The sequence below is a fragment of the Lactuca saligna genome, chromosome 4 (assembly GCF_052625555.1).
Source record: "Lactuca saligna cultivar CGN05327 chromosome 4, ASM5262555v1, whole genome shotgun sequence".
NCBI lineage: Eukaryota > Viridiplantae > Streptophyta > Magnoliopsida > Asterales > Asteraceae > Lactuca > Lactuca saligna.
The window spans coordinates 303,216,666-303,231,062 of record NC_136420.1 but is presented as its reverse complement, the minus strand read 5'-3'; the positions used below and the strand labels follow the sequence as shown (position 1 = coordinate 303,231,062).

The 14,397-nt window shown below is 32.6% G+C and overlaps 1 protein-coding gene across 1 annotated transcript; it reads left to right on the top strand.

Annotated features, from left to right (window-relative positions):
• Nucleotides 1-11,390: 11,390 nt before the first annotated feature.
• Nucleotides 11,391-13,432, top strand: LOC145043890 (cyclin-D3-3-like). Its single transcript, XM_078992660.1, has 4 exons — nt 11,391-12,272; nt 12,393-12,597; nt 12,696-12,826; nt 12,908-13,432. The coding sequence occupies exons 1-4, from the start codon at nt 11,793-11,795 to the stop codon at nt 13,199-13,201; spliced, it is 1,110 nt and encodes a 369-aa protein (XP_078848786.1). The 5' UTR covers nt 11,391-11,792; the 3' UTR covers nt 13,202-13,432.
• Nucleotides 13,433-14,397: the final 965 nt, after the last annotated feature.

Below are 14,397 nucleotides of genomic sequence, written 5' to 3'. Positions count from 1 at the left end.
CTAGACCGTGCACTCTCTTTCGGTCATCAATCTCTACTCCTCACCCCTAACACCTATATAGATACTAGGGAATATGGGCTAACTGAACATGGGCTGTAAATGGGTTTACAGCCGTAAACACCGACCTGGCCGTAAACCTGACCATAAACTCATAAAATATTATAGAAAAATACATATTCCTAGAAAAGTAAAGTATAAACCATAATTTTGACCCAATAATAGCAGTTGCGAAGCCTTGACAAATCTCATGATCAACGAGAGCTTGTGCCAACTGTTTGGTGCTATCAAACATGACTGTTTTGGAAGCTAGTACACTTCCTCGAATCTAGGGTGACAGTCCCCAGATGTATCTTTCGACCTTCTTGCTCTCTAGAGCAACCATCCCTGGGCAAAGGATTGCCAAATCACTAAAGCTATTGGTATAGGTTGTGATGTTTGAGCCTACCATAGTAAGGCCCCAAAGTTCCTGCTCTAGCTTTTGTACTTCACCCCTTGGACAATACTCTTGCATTAACATTTGATTTAGATTCTCGCAGCCCATAGAATTTGCTACTACCAGAGTTAGTGACTTGACATGTCCATTCCACCTGCAGTTTAGGTGTAAAAACGTTTTGTCAGAGAGTTTTAGTCCCTATGCATTTATAGTTTGTATATCTTATGTGATTCGATATACTTAGTTCACTATAAACAATGCTCTGATATCAATCTGTCACACCCCCAAACCAAAACGGCAGAATCGTTCGAGGGTGGATGACTTCATGTAGTATCGTAACAGATGAATACATAGTAAAGAAAGTAAACACAACCATCATATATATAATTTAAGACTTACATTGTTGGATGATACTTGTTTCAAAAACAAATTACAACATGATGACAAAATGAGTTTAAAACTGACTCTTTAGCATCACTTCTCCAAAAGCTAAAGTTTACCTATATTAATGAATCCCTGAGAAATACAAGTAGATTTGAAAGAGTAGATCAGCATTTAAGATGGTGAGTTCATAAGTATTTAATGTCAATGTTTGTATAAATTTGAATGAATTTGTTTGTAGATGTTTGAAAACTCCTAGAAAATCCCATATTTCCTACTAGTATAAAAGTAGTCTTCTACTAAGACCCAACTATTTCGAATGTTGTTTCTAAAATTCCAATATTTTTCCATAAGTGTAAGGTAGTTAAAAAGTTCCAAAAATTATTATGCAATAGTGTTTTTCATGCCTAGAATAGTAGATTTATGTATGTAAAAGAATTTCTAAGGCATTATATAACCCCGTAAATCAACGTGTTTTTAATACTCCATGTGAGTTTTATAACCATACTATTGACCCAGACTGCCTGTAACAACGTTGTTCAGGTGTTGGAATGTTATGACATTTTTCACCCCAAACCTGCTGGTCTAACTGTAGCTAACAGTTTAGGTGCAGGATTATCAATCCTGTATAGATCTATAGACAAGTATCACGCTCTCCCTACAAGAGATTATGGTATATAATACAAGACTTTAACTACATACTCGAAAGTACGTGAAGTTGAACGTCTCACAAAACTTAGTATCAAATAGATTTACGTATGAAAAGTTCATTTGTCCTTGTATATGAAAGTATTTCCTTGATATAGTACTTATAGTATGTAAAATCTCTTGAATATCTAGTAAACTATACCTATTATAGTTTTTCTCAAGTGTATGATTCGTTGTATGATAAACCCTAGTGTCGTATCAGCTTGGTATGTAGGTATAACATTTGTAATAACAATATTTAACATTTACACACCAAAATATAAATACAATGTTTGATATTTGTATAACAACATGTTTTTACTCTTAAAGGACAAATGTTATTTAATAGGTGTTGCATGTGAATGTTTTCATATGATAGTTATGAATCACATATGATTTGTTATATAAAGATAAGTGTAGTAAAAGCTTAATGTTTTCCACACGAGAGTAACTGTGTGTTTACTTGTATTTCCCCCCTTTGAAAGTGTATAAAAGCATTTATAAAGTATTTGAAAATGTAGTTGTAGGGGTATGAACTCACTTGATAGACAGAAGAAGGTGAAACGAAAACCGAGCAGAACTTCGAATAGGGAAAGTTAAATTTCTTGGAATTCTTTGGAATCTCGGGAATCTCAGGAGTGAAAAACCTTCCTTCGGAACTTGGATATGAAGATTGGGGCTTCGGAGTGGCTTCGGGGGGTTTAAACGCAGAGCTTCGACATGAGAGAGAGAGAGAGAGACAGAGACAGAGACAGAGAGAGAGAGAAAAGAAATGAGCAATGGAACCCAACACCTTCAGCTGCTATTTATAGCCCTATATTAGGCGCCACGTCGTGGTACACCTCACCACGTCGTAGTGAAGGATTCTATCCTCTTCCGTTAACGAGACGTTTGCTGACGGACCTGGCACCCAGTAGTCACAATACCACATCGTGGCTTCTTCACCACGTCATGGTGAGCCTGATAGCCTCAGATTCTGTGTCGAAAACTTGTAAAATTCGTAACTTCCGCATACGAGCTCCATTTAACGTTCTTTATATCCACACGTAGGTGAGATTATGCTCTACAACTCTCGTTTAGACTCCGTTGGCAAAATTTGACTTTATTTTATTTTTATTTATTTTTAACATGTCGGGACACGAAAAGTCCATTAAAAATCCATAACTTCTTCATGTGAAGTCCGTTCTCGTCAAACTATATACCGTTGTGCTACTATTGTTGAGATCTTCGATTCTCATTTAGGTTGTATCGGCTAAAAATCTCTCGATCTCTATTTCGAGTATTTTAGCTGTCTGCTGCTATATTCGGAACTTGGAAAAATCATAACTTTCTCATACGAAGTCATATTTGGACGCTCTTTTTATATACACATACCGTTTAATGATATCTACAACTTTCATTTAGATACTTAAGGCTAAATATAATTGTATTGAAACTTCGCGTTTTACGTTTATCAGTATTTTCGGTTTTTACTGTGACTCTTAGATTGATCATAACTTCTTCGTTATAACTCGGTTTTTAGTGTTCTTTATATTTCTGAAACCCTTGATACGATGTTTATCATTTTATGTAACCCAATAGAGACTTTTGAACATTCAAAATTTTGATGGAAATTTCATTACATTAAAAGAGATTACAAATTCTACACTTTTTAGGTGATTACACTGATTCAAAAATATCGGGTTGTCACACCAATGTCGACCCATTACTTGTTATGTGGAATGCTAGTTGTCTTTATAATACTTGATTGGAAGACCCCAGGGGTAGCCTATGGCATTTGTATGGAAGACAATAGGGGTAGCCCATGACACTTGAATGTTAGACCATGGGGGAATCCCATGACCTTTCAAGGAAAGGCCATGGAGGTAACCCATGACACTTGGATGTCAGACCACAGAGGTAGCCCATGGCATTTCATGGAAAAGACTACGGGTAGCCCATGTTAATGTATGTATGGTATGTGGTATTTTGGGAACTCACTAAGCTTTGTGATTTCGGTTTTCAGTTTATGTTTCAATTACTTCTATTTTCAAAGGGAAGAGTTGGAGATGATTGCAGAGCACACACCATACGTTTCCTCATTTTTTGATTTACTTTAATATAGATGATGTATCGATACATTTTGATAACCTTGGTTTTATGACAATGATATGGTTTGATGTTTTATTAATCTAGAAATGGTCCAAATTTTGTGGCCTTATTTTTGGGACATTACATTTGTGTTGATTTCAATTCTCAGAAAAAACAATATCAATCAGATTCAAATGAATAGACTTTGTTCTAAAATCAGATCAACAAGAACAATTTATCAGTGAAGAACAGGAACTTGGATAAAAGATTTAAGTATGAACTCAAGAGCTACATCAATACAATAATAAAAAAACGATCAACTGTACAAACTGATTCATAGAATCATTTTGATTAAGGAATCAATGAAAAAAAAATCGAGATGACGAAATCAACTAAGCAAAAATTATGAATCTGAATATTCATCGAGACTGATTTGGGCTAATTGAAACAAAGATGAACAGTGATTAACAACTTTGGACTCAAATTGGATTGAAAGCATTGAAAATATGATAAGATTTGGGTTGAATCAAATGAAATATAATCTCAATGAATATGGTCTTGATATTGGGCTCTTTTAATTGAGAAAAGTTAATTGGATCAACAAATTTGGCATGAATAGAAAATAGATCCAATGGAGAGACTCACCAAAGATTTTGAATCTTTTGTCGATTATACAAAAATGTTGTCATCTAGGATCGTTTTTCTTAAAATAGTTGCTTACACCTCCAATATTAAGCTTCGATACCACATTTAGGATCCCATGGAAATGACAATAGTGGAACTAAGAACAAGCATAATCGAAAAGACACGAATTAACGTTTAAGCACAAAAATGTTAAGATAATGGAGTAGTAAAAATTTTATATAAGCATGTGCATGCTTGTATATAATACTCTCTCTCTAACTAAACTACTCGTCTATATACAATAGGATCTATCTCAACCTACAAATAATACTAAACTAGTATTTGTAGGCTAGCTCAACCCATAAGGCCTTCTACATGAGAAGCCTTACACATTCTCTAAGACCTTGACAATCATCTTCTACATCAAGTAGGGTAAAGCCTTGTACATCATCATCATCATGTGGAAAGCTTTGCACCCCATACACGAAGACTTAACATTTAAGAGAACAAATCATCTTATTATCCTAAGGACAGTAAGGGAACTCGAATTGATGTCCTTGATCATAATAACTTCTCTATGTTATAGTTTGCGCATTCTTGCAAATGTCATTACTCATTATTTAGTGAAACGCTAAAGGATTTGAAGTAACATACCAATGATGTTATGGATTCATTGTTCTAATTATAGACTAAACACTTAGAAGAACGAGTTGACTCTTAATCCTTTAAAAATTATTATGGGTCCTCATTATCTATGACCAATCAACTATTCTTTAGGTTTTAGTCTAGACTATATTACTTTGAGCATTTGTGCTTTTCTTAGTAATCAATTTAGCCTATCAGAATACATATCAGAATAGGTCTACCTATTGTTATTTACATTTTATGTTGCGGTTGAATACACCAACTAAGAACATCTTTTTGCCTATGGAAAATTGGCTTTCTTCTTCTTGACACTTCTTTCATGACAACTAACCATAAGAACATTTGAAATTTTGAGTTATGTGCTTAGCCATGTTAGTCCCAAAAGGTTCTCAACATGCTATGCAACTCCACGATGGATCTTTACAAGTTGCCCATGCTAAGTCAGAATCACCCAACCATAGCCAATTCCAACAGGTGAAAATCCATATTTCTTTAATCTTATCAATGTACTTGGTTCTTTAAAAATTGGAGTCATTCTGCTTTGTCATGTTAGTTCCAATGGCGCTCAACATGCAATGTAGTTCCAAAATGGATCTTTCCATATAACTCATATTAGAATCATTTGATTATATGCATTAGCTGGCTAGTTGGTTATGTCACTATAGTCAACTCTCAACATGATGGAATTCTTTGTTGCTTTAATTTGTACACTTAATATTTGCTAAAATGGATCTTTCCAAGTTTCTCATATCAAATAAGAATCACCTGATTATATGTACATATTAGCCATTTGATTAGTTTCCATAGTTAATTTCTATATTGATGGAATTCCATATAGCATCAATGTTAACGATGTACTAAGTGTATTTGATACTTGCTCTTTTCTATAGCTAAGGTAGGATCTTTCTTTCCATTTAAGAGAGCTATTCTCGACCCATGAACAAGATTGACCATCCCTTCTAGCTTATCCTTTTAGATGATTTTATAGAAGTTAAGTTTTCATGGATACCTTTAAGACATCATTCAATTAATGATTAAATCTTGTTTGTTTTATTAATCCTTAATGAATAATCACCTAATTACCAAACAAGTCTAGGATCCATAGTTTCACTCCATGATGTGAAGTGGATTAGCCGAAAATCATACAAAGAAGCTATTTAGGTAGAAAAAAAATTGTCAATCTCAATCTTTATGAGATTCCTAGATCTTTCAAGATTTATTGACACTATTTCAATATCATGTTAATCTATTATTATGCTCATTTAGCATTCATGAATGGATTAGCCGAGGATCATGAATCCAAATGGTGAATCGACCATGCGAAACTACATGATATCAACTCAAGTAACGCTTGAGAATTGCGATTACCATATACCTTACTTCAATAATAATCTTATTTGACGTGCCGATAAACCGCCCATGTATAACGCCGAGAAGAACATACGACAAGGCGTAGTTTCCATGGGAAGCATAAGATTCACATTATTAATATAAAACATGATTTTGTTTTATTACTTTATTTATTTAATACTTTTACTTTGCACAATTGTTCTATCAATCTCTTTTGGTAATTCCACTTCAAATGTAAGAGAGCAGTGATGGTGACGAGTAATGAATGCCACTTAAAGGTCAACCTCATTACGAATCAAAGAGACCTACCTTAAACCTCCCTTATAAAAATAAAGTGGATGAGCCTAGTCGTGGTAAAACTAACAATGCACATTAAGAAACAAGTGAGAACACAATGTTTATTTTACTATATATACACATTTGTTGATCATATGTCTTTTAATTCTATTGAATAAAAGGTCAACATTTAAATTAAATGAGTTCTAATTTTTGTATTTTAATTAAGCTTATAATTAAATCAAATGTAACTTTATCTTTTATCATAAATGCTAGTTTGTATGTGATTAAGATTGAAAAGAATGAGAATAAAAAAAAAACAAATTTAGAAGAATCTAGAACTTCAGGTTCCACAACGTGGGAAAGGAACAACCTTGTCGTGGCACCCATAAAACACATAATTTTATTAAATTATTATTTTAGTTTTCAGCAGCTAGCCATAATGTGGACAAGAAGAGACCACGAAGTAGCGACGCAGGCTGCCGCAATCCATGTAGATACCACGACGTGGTGGAGGACCAACCATGTTGTGGCGAAGAAGAAAAACGACTAAAACATCGTTTTTCAAGCATAAACAACTTCAATTTCAATCAAGACAAATTTTTATATTTTTAAAATGATTTAAAATAGAAACCCTACACATACAAACCCTAAAATACTCAAAGGACGAAGTGTATATGCAATAGACTTGAGTTAGCCTGACTTTGATACCACTAATGGGTTTCGAGCCTCATTAGAATAAAAAAATAGCAGCGAAAACAATGAACAATTTGATCTAACACTTGAAACAAATGGATCTAAACTCAACTAATCTATGTAACTTATTAGAACTTAACAGAGTGAAAAACATACCTTTGACTTCTTTGTAGATTTCTTCTTTTGATGAGAAAGTTGATTGGACTAGAGAACCAACGGAGAGTTCCTATCTTGTAATCACACCTAAGATGCAAAAATCTAGCATATATGAACAAACCACCATGAACCAACACGAAACAAGCTCAAATCGATGATTCTAATCATCACTACGTCATGACATATGAGGTGTCACGTCGTGGCATTGAGCCTTCGGGTTTTTCTAAGTTTTCTCAAGGGTTACGACTTTTTGAGTCAAGTGGCTAAGTTTTTCATCCATCCAAAACTAGGATTTGACCACTTTATCTATATGGAGGTGATTTAAAACTTCAAAAATAATTACCAAATATAATAGTAATTATCAACAGTATATAAATAATTTTGGAATATTCCATATTTATTATTTACTATTAATTAATTGAACTATTAAATAATTAACAAAACAAGTTACTCATATAAATATCTTTTTCAGTTCTTGCATGTAACCCAAAAAAACACTGTTATTTATAGTAATATTACCGATCTTATTATGACTATGTGCAATATTCTCCATAAAAAGATCTTTGTGTAAAGAGATACGCAAGATGCTAACTTTGAATATATATATATATATATATATATATATATCAGTTTTGCAGAAATTAGTCTTGGCGGCCGATTAATCGCTTGACGGTCTCGAACCGATTACGATTAGGGTGTTTGGTGGAAATTGGTCAAATTCGGGCTTGGCGGTCCTCGACGGTCATAGGCGGGAAATATTTAAAAAATTAAAAAAAAAAAAAAAAAAATTTCCAAATACTTCATTTTTCAGGAAATATTAATTTTTTAAATAATTTAGGGTCCCCGATTAATCACCGATTAATCCCCGCCGAGTCTGATTAATCGCTTATCGTCACTCAACCGCCGAGCTACCGCCGAACGATTTTTACAACCTTGATATATATATATATATATATATATATATATATATATATATATATACACACACACACACACACACATACACACACTAGACGAATTCCCGCGCGTTGCGCAATGAAGATTACAAATATCTTGTTAAAATATCGAAAAATATATGTTTAAAATGGTTATGTTATTGACAGTAACTTTGAGATAATATTTATACACTAACATATATATATATATATATATATATATATATATATATATATATATATATATATAATCTCTATTATTTTGAATAATAGTATTTATTGACATCAACCCACATTCCTCATTAATAGAATTAAATATAATTATCTATTTAGTATTATTTTTAACAATTATTATTATTGATTAGTTATATTTTTACTTATGCGATCATTTTCTAATTTCAATAATGATATTTATTTAAAATAAAATTTATTTATAGCTAAATGTAATTTATAATTTGATGTTATTATCATTTGAAATTGTTATTCATTAGTTTTAAACCACTTATTATTAATAATAAGTTAAAGAAGACTTTTAAGAAACATTTAATATTATTATTAAAATGTGAAACATACACTAAATAATAAAGTGATAAGATATACATTTATATTTCAAAAGAGTCTTGCATGGATAATATGATATATCCATGTAATTTGATTTTATTATTTATAATTATTGCTTATTAATTTTAAAACCACTTGTTATTATTAATAAGTGAAAGAAACTTTCAAAAAATACTTATTGTTATAATTAAAATGTTAAACATATACTAAAATTTAAAGTGATAACATAGACAAATTGTATTTTAAAAAATGATTACATGGATAATATGACATATCTATGATTTTTAATTAATTATTGTTTTGAAGCAACATGAACATACAAACATGTATACAATAGTAAATTAAATATTATATATATCATCTTCCATAACATATGATCGATAACATAATTCTAATCTAATTTACATTAAAATGTTAACCACAACATACAATGATATTCTTAGAAGAATACTTAAATCAAGAAAATACAAAAAAGAATTTGTATATAACAAACTTAAAAATAAAAAACTTAAGCATAATAACATGGCTCAAAAATTTGTTCAAAGCCCTCAAACCAACACAAAAAACTTTAAACTTGTTTTCTTTGTGAATTTTGTATGTGATTTGTATTTGTGTGTCTACTCAAAAATATTGATATTTTTATAATAGATTATCCATTAATTGTTTATGAAATATATTATATAAGTTATAAAACCTTTGAATTGTTAATCGTTATTGAGAGACTTTTGAGTGGTATTCATTAAAATAGGATGTTTCAAATGCATGAGGTGTTTGCAAATTTTTATGGGGGTTTCAAATGCATGAGGTTCAAGAAAAAATGCTAGCTTTATAAGTATGTATGATATATATATATATATATATATATATATGTGTGTGTGTGTGTGTGTGTGTGTGTATGTATGTATATTCACTTTCCTCTTTAAGAAAGGCCATCATTTCTCAAACATTAAAGCCGTTTGGTGTTGGATCAAATTCATTTTGAAAAAGGTAATGTAAAATTCCCAACCATGGCGTACTTACATACTTTAGGCATTGACTCGAACATCTCCTGTCGTATCTATGGTTGGTCTCCCAATACCGAGTCACACTGCTTTCTTGAATATCAGATTGCAACTGATGTTTGGTCAATTGTGGTGCAATGGAATTCCATAACTTTTTGTTGTTAGATCATGGAAGAACTTTCTTTCTGCCAATTTGTCTATGCAAGTTGGTGTAACAACCATGAAATGAGCCAAACTTAAGCTCGGGCCATATGAATCTAAACAAGTTGACTCGAGCTTGACTTGTTTGCACCAAAAAAATCAAGTGAGATTAAGTTCCACTTGAACCTAGCAAACGACATTCAAATTCTATCCTTACTTTGGGTTAACAATTAGTTAAAAAGAGTATTCATATATTTTTGTTAGAATGGTGTTGTAATCCCAGTAAGCCTTCCGGAGTGCTCAACACGTTAAGGTATAAAAATAGGTTGCTACCTCATCACAACACCATTCCACCAACACTAGGGGTGATATTTACGTGTGTGTGTGTGTGGAGAGAGAAAGAGAGAGAGAGAGAGAGAGAGAGAGAGAGAGAGATGCCACCATACACTTACATTTGCACATGAATGGTATTCATGCGTGAAGAGGGTGTCGAATCATCCTTATAGATGGTGTTAAACGAGTACTTCACATGGTCTTTTAGCGATCATATCTTATAATATCATTCGAACCCAACTAAAATTTGAGAAAATTTATCAAATACCAAAAAGAGGGGATGTTTGTAGCAAATGACCATGAAAACCACAATTTTATTAAATGACCATGACTTCCGCAGATAGGGGCCCTGCGGAAGTCCTTACGCTCTAAGGAATGGAGAATCGCTCTGAGGAATACATGTGGGGAAAAAAACAAAAAAATGTTTTTAAACAGTTCCGCAGAGAGGGGATCTGCGGAAATGAGTATGCCTTTGCGGAACACATGTACACCTCTGAGAAAATGGTAGTTGAAAGCATTATTTTTTTTTGACATTTCCTCAGAGGCGTACATGCGTACCGTAGAGGCGTACTCATTTCCGCAGAGCCCCTCTCTGCTGAACTATGTAAAAGCATTTTTTTTGTTTTTTTCCACACGTGTCCGATTCCTGAGAGCAATTTTCTATTCCTCAAAGCATAAGGACATTCACAAAGCCCCTCTCTGCATAAGTGGTGGGTATTTAATAAATTTGTATTTTTCATAGTCATTTGGTACAAACACCCACTCATTTTGGTTATTTGATGAATTTTCTCATAATTTTTTTTTATATAATTCACCAATTCCAATAAAAACCTATTAATATATAAAAAGATTTATTTGTGATTCACATATTTAATTCATGCTATCATCATACAAGAAATGGTTTAATTTCAAACATACTATTTTTTTATCCATATTCGTTTCCTAGGAAATTTTACTACAAGGTTCAACACAAAACTAAATTGGTTTCAAAGGGTCATTTTGTGAAGAACGAGAAAACTACAAGACTAAAGTGCAAAAACCATATAGAGAATAGGGACAGAATACCAAAATAAACCTATAAAATCCTACCATACACACACATCAATCACACCCGGTATATACGATTGGATGCTGCCATTACATCAATTCTCGAGAGCCAAACAACCCCTAAATTCTTTAAAGAAACCCTTCGTTAATCAAATGAAATATGTAAATTAACAGAGAGTGGGTGATGAGTGTCTGATAGCAAGAATAAAGAAAGGAGGACAAGCGTGAAAGCTCTTTCAGATAAATCAAAATTCCCCTCTCTTTGCTTACTGATTTTGGGTTTCTCTCTCTAAAATTGCAGAGAGACTAGTCTAGAGAGAGAGAGAGAGAGAAGGAGATTGTGACAACAAACACGAAGATATGTTACAGACACTCTTCTGCTTCATCTTCATCTTCATGTCTTCTTGAAGATAATGAATAGAGCCTCTTATATCTTCTTCTCACAAGAAGAAGAGGATGGTGTCAAAACAGCAAAATGTGTGTCCCCAAAACCCTATCTTTGCTATTGATGATGCCCTTTTGTGTGACGAACAAGAAAACGATTTCGATTTTGGATATGGGTTTGGTTCATCAGAGCACGAAAATGAAATCGTGAAGGAAAAAGATCCAAACTTTACTCAGTTTCAACAGGGGCTTTTGTGGGAAGAAGTTGAGCTTTCTACTCTTTTATCCAAAGAGAAAACTACCCATTTGATCTGCGATGAGTCGTTAATGGTTTTGCGAAAGGAATCTGTCGATTGGATGATTAGAATCAGTACCCATTACGGGTTTGTTGCTTTGACGACGATTTTGGCTGTTAATTACTTCGATAGGTTCTTGATTAGCACTTCTTTCCAAAGGGATAAGCCATGGATGAATCAGTTAGTTGCTGTCGCTTGCCTTTCTGTAGCTTCTAAAGTTGAAGAGATCCAAGCCCCTCTTCTCATGGATTTGCAGGTAAGCATTGTTTATACCTTTAATGTAATTAACCTGCATTCCAAGTGTTTGTGAAAATGCTTTTGATGTTATCTACTCTGACTGATGTGAAATTGGGCGATTTCTTATTTCTTTTTTCAGATGGAAGGGACAAAATTTGTGTTCGAATCCAAAACAATCATGAAGATGGAACTTTTGGTGTTATCTTCTCTTGATTGGAAGATGAATCCTGTAACCCCTCTCGCATTCTTTGATTACATCATGCGTCGACTTAATTTAACGACTCATAATCTACATTACGAGTTCCTTCGTAGGTGTGAGCGGATTCTTCTCTCAGTCGTCAATGGTAGTAACCTCCCAAATTCAATCTCAATTTCATGAAAATTCATCCATTTTTTCTCAACCAAAGTCGTCAATCTTTCTAAACTCTAACAACCAATGCAGATGCAAGATTTCTAGGGTTTCTTCCATCTATAACGTCCGCTGCTATAATGTGCATTGTTAGCAAGGAGATTGAGCCTGATAACGCATCGGATTACCAAAATCAGCTGATGAATCTTCTCAAAATCAGCAAGGTATGCGACGTTGTTCTTCATTTACTAATTCAAAACCCTTGTCGCATGAATGTATACGCTAATTCCTATAAACAATAACAGGACAACATCGATGATTGTTCTAAATTCATCATGGAGGTATCGATATCATCAAACAATCATGGAACAATCTTCTCCCAAACTCACAAACGAAAACACTCGTCAGTTCCAGGAAGTCCAAGTGGTGTATTCGATGCGTATTTTAGCAGCGACAATTCTAACAATTCATGGATGATTGGATCATCAGTTTCATCGTCACCAGAAGCTCCATTAAAGAAGAATCGAGTTCAAGAACAGCAAATGAGATTGACTCCAGTCAACCGTGTTTCCATCAGTGTTCTTAGCAACAATCATTGAGCTTCCAATTCCCAATTAATCTGCAATCTTTTAATTATGGTATTTACTATTTACTATTTTACTATTTTACTATTTTAATCTTTTACAATCTCATCGTTGGATATTTAATTTTATAACTATGTTTCTAGTCAAACCCATGTGATGGAAAACATATATTCTACATTTGCTTCAACTATGAAATATGAAATATGAAGTATGAAGTATGAACAAACATATGTTTGATTTTAGAAATGTGGAGTCACATTAAATTGAGAAATTTGTGTTGCTTTCTCTTAAATTTGCTACATTTTAATCTGGGCATTCAGTACTTTCTGTGTAAGGGCAGAATTGTCTATTTGTTATTAATGCAATGCATACTTTTCATGTTATATCTTTGAATCATGCAACTTGTTGAATATCATAAATCAATAAGTTACAGGTGGGTAGGATCATAAATACATACATACCAATATATGTATTTTATATTCTCAACATGCTAATAAAAAGGGTATATGTTCTTGTTTGTTTGACTATATTGTTTCTTGAACTAAGCCCTAGTAGTTTTTTCTTTTTTAATTAAGGATTAGACTTTCAAGATACTTAAATGTATTTATAAATTATGTCATGTATCCATATAATTAACAAAATCAAGAAGAGTGTTTGTGATCTTGAAGATTGAATTTTGGTTCTTGTTTGTTGACTTTTATCTTTCTTGAACTAACACTCTTAGTGTTCGAAGAAAAAAAACAAGTTATTATTCCTGCAACCCGTAAATTGACACGTACTGTCTTGTTTTAAAAGCATCATATAAGATATAAATTAGGTAAACAAAAGTTATTATTCTTGCAACCCTTGAACTAACACATGCTATCTTGTTTTAAAAGCATCATATAAGATATAAATCAAGTAAACAAAAGTTATTATTCTTGCAACCCCTGAACTGACACATATAATTCAATTTTAAAAGCATCATATAAGGTATAAATCAGGTAAATAACGACTTACATACGAGAGTAAACATCTTAGTTTAGAAAGATTAGATTTTCAAGGTTCTTAATTTATTAATTTTTTTTTTACATGTATCTACATTATTAACAAGATGAAATAACTTCTTGAAGATAAGATTTTGATTATTTTTGTTGACTATTACTTTTCTTGAACTTAAGTTATGCAAACGAAATTTAGTAATCTAGCAACTCTAAGGCCTACTGGTATAC

Excerpts from the sequence above, each read along its gene's own strand:
- LOC145043890 (XM_078992660.1), top strand. The coding sequence starts at position 11,793 with ATGGTGTCAAAACAGCAAAATGTGTGTCCCCAAAACCCTATCTTTGCT. Across the intron at positions 12,273-12,392 it reads CTCTTCTCATGGATTTGCAG|ATGGAAGGGACAAAATTTGT; the intron begins GTAAGCATTGTT and ends TTCTTTTTTCAG. Across the intron at positions 12,827-12,907 it reads ATCTTCTCAAAATCAGCAAG|GACAACATCGATGATTGTTC; the intron begins GTATGCGACGTT and ends AAACAATAACAG.